The sequence below is a fragment of the Octopus bimaculoides genome, chromosome 6 (genome assembly GCF_046866305.1).
Source record: "Octopus bimaculoides isolate indiv1 chromosome 6, ASM4686630v1, whole genome shotgun sequence".
NCBI classification, from domain to species: domain Eukaryota; kingdom Metazoa; phylum Mollusca; class Cephalopoda; order Octopoda; family Octopodidae; genus Octopus; species Octopus bimaculoides.
Genome location: NC_142933.1, coordinates 1,976,468 through 1,981,467, shown reverse-complemented (window position 1 = coordinate 1,981,467; position 5,000 = coordinate 1,976,468). Strand labels below are relative to the sequence as shown.

Below are 5,000 nucleotides of genomic sequence, written 5' to 3'. Positions count from 1 at the left end.
TTATATCTTTCTTGTATCTTTCACTTGCTTCAATCAGTGGACTGCGGCTATGCTGTAGCACCGCCTTGACGGGTTTAGTCGAACAAAATGCCGCGGCACTCATGTTTTCTTTTAAAAAGCCAGGTCCTTATTCTGTCTCTTTTTTGCCGAACCGGTAGCTTACGGGGGACGTAAATAAACTAACAACGGTTGTGAAGCAGAGATCGGGAAAGCACACACACACACACACACGAGTCGATGGAGCTTCTTTCACTCACAAGGGTTTGGTCGGACCAAGGCTATAGTAGAAGACATTTTCCTAAGGTACCACGCAGCGGTTTGAACCCTGAACGATGTGGTGGAGAAGCAAACTTTTTACTATACAGCCACACATCCACCTAAAAGTTGGAGCGTACAATACAATTATACAACCACTGCTCCCAACGGAATTCGAACTCATGACTACTGGTTTACGAGACCTGTGCCCACCCCCGTCTCTCTCTCACAATGTTCCGGCCTTACACAGCAGATCTCTTTAAAGTTATACATATATATGTACACATATTTGGCCGAAAGTACGTTTTCTTGCTTTTCCTCTAGCAGATCACAGCACACCATCTGTTCAAACCCATACAGCGAGCACCTGATTATATTTTGGGGTAGATCCTCCCCTCATTTTACTAGCTCAACCACCCATTGATGGATAGCTCTCATCACGAAAGGTCTTTAAAAACAACTTGTCAACAATACAAACAGTTGTACTCCGCTTATGGCCACACTTGCAGAGTGACTCATTCAAAGCAATTCCGTTCGTAACTCCGTTTATAGTCACATTTTTCACAAATGATTTATACACACATAACACCCACCAATATCAACACGTGTTTTCAGAAGTTATATTTATGCACGCATCACGTCAATCAAGCTATATACCAACACATGTATTTATACATCAAATATATAATATATTTTATCCATCAATGCAACTGTCTACACACACACAAACACCCACACACATCCATGCGCACACATTGTTTTTATGTCGAATTACATAGAAAACGATTTAACGGTAAAGCGAAAGGATTACTCAATGCATTTTGATAGCGTACACGTTTAGGCAGACCTACACAAGTGTGCCCCACTCCTACTTTCTTCTTATCTTTCATAAAAGTGGGTAGTTTTTGATGAAATTTTCTACAGATACCTTTTCAGTGTGTAAGATTACGAATATACCGGAATTTAATATGGAGAAAAAGAAAAAAAACAACACAGAAAACAAAGACACGGTCTCGCACACATACAAAGTGACAGATATCACATGCTATGATATATAATCTTTTCACTCTGAAAAGTATTTGTCGAAAATTTCATTAAAAAACAACAACCCATTTTTATGAAAGTTATCAGGAAACAATTCCGACTCGTGTGAATTTTCCGAAACCTTCTCGCAAATTACGATACAATCGGAATCGTTTCTAACTGAAGTGTATTTGTAGAAAATTCCATTAAAAAAATATCCATTTTTCTGAAAGTTGTGAGGAAACAAAGGTGGCGGGGGGGGGCACACTTGTGTAGGTATAACCATATTTATACTTTTATAAGAATAGCAGTAACGGGACTTCGAAGTTTTCGGCCCTTTAGTCTTCGTTGCCGAAAACTTCGAAGTCACTGTCGGTCCACATCGTGTAAAAGTATTATATGTGTGTGTGCGCACGCACATACATATATATATACACATACATATATACACACATAATCAGACGAATTGTATGTTACCAACAAAGGCGTAATTATATACACAAATATAACATTCATTGTCAATCACATTCTTTCGCGCGCGCACACACACACACAGAGGAAACAGACACACACACAGACGAAACAGGCACACACACACATGTGTGTGTGTATTTAACTACAGTCAGTGCATGTATGTTAAATACAGGTATTCACAAAAATATACACAAGAGTAAATACACACAATTAAACATATACATAGAATCAAGATGCGAGTTAACGAAGAACCATCCGGAGTTGCTCGATCTGCAAGAAATAGCAGTCAAATCCCCTCCACAAATTACACCTTATCTTAAAAATAAAACAAGAAAAACATGCAGTTCTAGATAAGCAATGCCCAAGAAAAGGTCGTGATGGTCACGGTTAGAGAGCGTTTACTCATAGGTCAACTCAGTGCTGACCTGAGGCTAAAATAAATTACACATGCACGCACATGCACATTTTGTTAAAACCACGCAGTAGAGTAACACACACACACACACACAAAACATCTCTGGCAATGACAATTCAGCAAAAACTTTCGATCCCAGTTCGTAAGGTTGGTTAAAACATGAACGTCACAACATCACATAGGAATTTCATAAACACCATCCTCTCTCGGCTTCATTCTTACCCACCTATCATACGATTTTTAGAACATTATAACTTAAACACACACACACAGCGTAATAAAATAACTTTACAAAAAGACCAGAACGGACGGAGACACAAACACATACACAAACACACAAAAACACATACATATATATGCACCCACGCAGATTAAGGTAAACAAATACACACAGACATACACTCGCTCATTGTAATCAAAATGATAATTGAATTGTATAAACAAGACGAGAAAAAGTATATATATAGCTCTAACGTGCGCACGGCTCTCAATGAATGTGTATGCATTTTTGTGTATGTGTGTATATATATATATATTACTGTGGCAGGTAAAGCGGACACATACGTGAGTCAGTTATCTACACAGCTTTAAAGGTAAAGGCTAACTTTTATACATACAATTTATGCAGTCATACACATAAAACTATGTGTATGATACATACACACACACACACACATATATATATATATATATATATATATATATATATATATATATATACATATGTATATGTGTGTGTATATATATGTACGTGTGTGTATATGCGTATGTATATATGTATCTGTATGCATATAATGTTTTGTCTTCTTTCGCCGTCTTTCTGTGAAAGTTTTTACTCTTTATACATACATACATACATACATACATATATATATATATATATATATACATATATATATATATATATATCTACACACACACACACACACACACACGCACATACACACACGTGTGACACAAAGATTAACTAAATTAATTTCTAAATACATGCACACACACTACAAACAACTAGAAGGCACTGTGGTCCCAGATTTGTAATAAGACGGGATGGTCAAAGCTGGAATACCTCTGATCATAGGTGTGTCCGCGCGATCAATATGACGATAGTCTCGATGTTAAAACAACTCCACAAAGTTAATTCAAAATATACACCTCAGGATCTGTTAAACTCCCAAGTATAATGTATATATATTTGCATGCGATATCTATATATATATATAGGATAGAGAGTGTATGTGTGTGTGTGTGTGTGTGTGTCGGCTGACGTGCATGTGTGTGTATATGTATGTGTATAGTGGTTAGATTATAATCCGAAGTGACCAACCTGTCATCGTTTACAGCCAAACTTTCGGCCACACACACATGTGGCTTCGTCTGTCTTTTTCATGGCATAACTGAACAAACGATTCTCTTTTTTCCCTCCACCTCCCTCTTACTCAACTTACTCATACCACGACCACCACACCCTCTGCCTCTTTTTACTCTTTCTATTTACATCAACTCCTACTTTTTCTACTCTTTTTATACTCCTACTCTCTTATCTCTGTTACACTCTATAGCTTCACGTTTTCTTCCCTGAATCTACTCTTACCACTACCACCGATCGCGCTCTGCCTTGCCTTTATAACATTCTCCACTCTTTCTCTCTTTTTTCTTTCTATCATTTAAACCCGCCTTCAGGGATCTTACACCATAACACACGCACACACCCCCTCTCTCTCTCTCCCTCTCCCTCTCCCCCCTCTTCTCTCTCTCCTCTTCTCTCTCTCCTCTTCTCTCTCTCCTCTTCCCTCTTTCCTTCCTCTCTCCCGCACACACAAACGCATGCAATTCTTTTTCTCTTTTTTAACTCCGAATTCATTGATCTTATATATACACTTGTAATGCACACACACACACACACACACACACACACACAGACACACACACACACACACACACACACACGCACGCACACACACACACGGATTAGCTGAATATCGTTATTACAGCACAAAATGACTAGTCAAGTTGTGCGTTCGAATCCCGCTAAGCAAATTTTCCCTTTTATTTCCAGGGCGCGATAAAATATAGTACCAAGTCAAAAACTAGAGCCGATGTGTGTGTGTGTGTGTGTGAGCACGTCCGTGTGAATACGTATGTATATAAATATATATTCTTTAACTTCTTTCAGTCATTTGACTGGGGCCATGCTGGAGCACCGCGTTTAGTCGAAGAAATCGACTCCAGGACTTATTCTTTCGGTTTCTTCTTGCCGAACCGCTAAGTTACGGGGACGTGACTACGCCAACATCGGTTGTCAAGCGATGGTGGGGGGACAAATATAGACACACAAACATATACATATATATACATATATACGACGGGCTTCTTTCAGTTTCCGTCAACGAAATCCACTCACAAGGCTTTGGTCGGCCCGAGGCTATAGAAGGAGACACTTGCCCAAGGTGTCATGCAGTGGGACTAAACCCAGAACCGTGCGGTTGCGAAGTAAGATTCTTACCACACAGCCACGCCTGTGTCTATGAATACATACATACATACATACGTACATACATACATGGTGGTTGTCTACTCCTTACACAGAGTTTGATCACCTCCTGCACCTACACCTCAACCCGTTCATGGCGTCTGATGTGGCTTTTTAAACCAGACAATGTTTTGAAAAAACACCCACATAGATTGCACCTCTAATTTGAACTACCAATACCTGCATACATACATGCATACATAAATACACACACATATATATATATATATATATATATATATATATATATATATATATATATATATATATATATATATATATATGTATATATATATATATATA

The 5,000-nt window shown here is 38.4% G+C and overlaps 1 protein-coding gene across 8 annotated transcripts in view; it reads right to left on the bottom strand.

Moving 5' to 3' along the window:
* The window catches only part of LOC106872073 (cysteine-rich motor neuron 1 protein), an 87,936-nt gene extending 84,373 nt beyond the window's left edge, over nucleotides 1-3,563 (bottom strand). For 4 of the 8 annotated variants that reach the window (XM_089353356.1, XM_089353354.1, XM_089353360.1 and 1 more), the window contains exon 1: nucleotides 3,234-3,563. In XM_089353356.1, the coding sequence (XP_089209482.1) occupies nucleotides 3,234-3,243 (10 nt within the window). In that variant the 5' untranslated portion in view covers nucleotides 3,244-3,563. The remainder of the gene's footprint in view (nucleotides 1-3,233) is intronic. The other 4 variants (XM_089353353.1, XM_089353352.1, XM_089353357.1 and 1 more) reach the window with 1 other exon arrangement.
* Nucleotides 3,564-5,000: the final 1,437 nt, after the last annotated feature.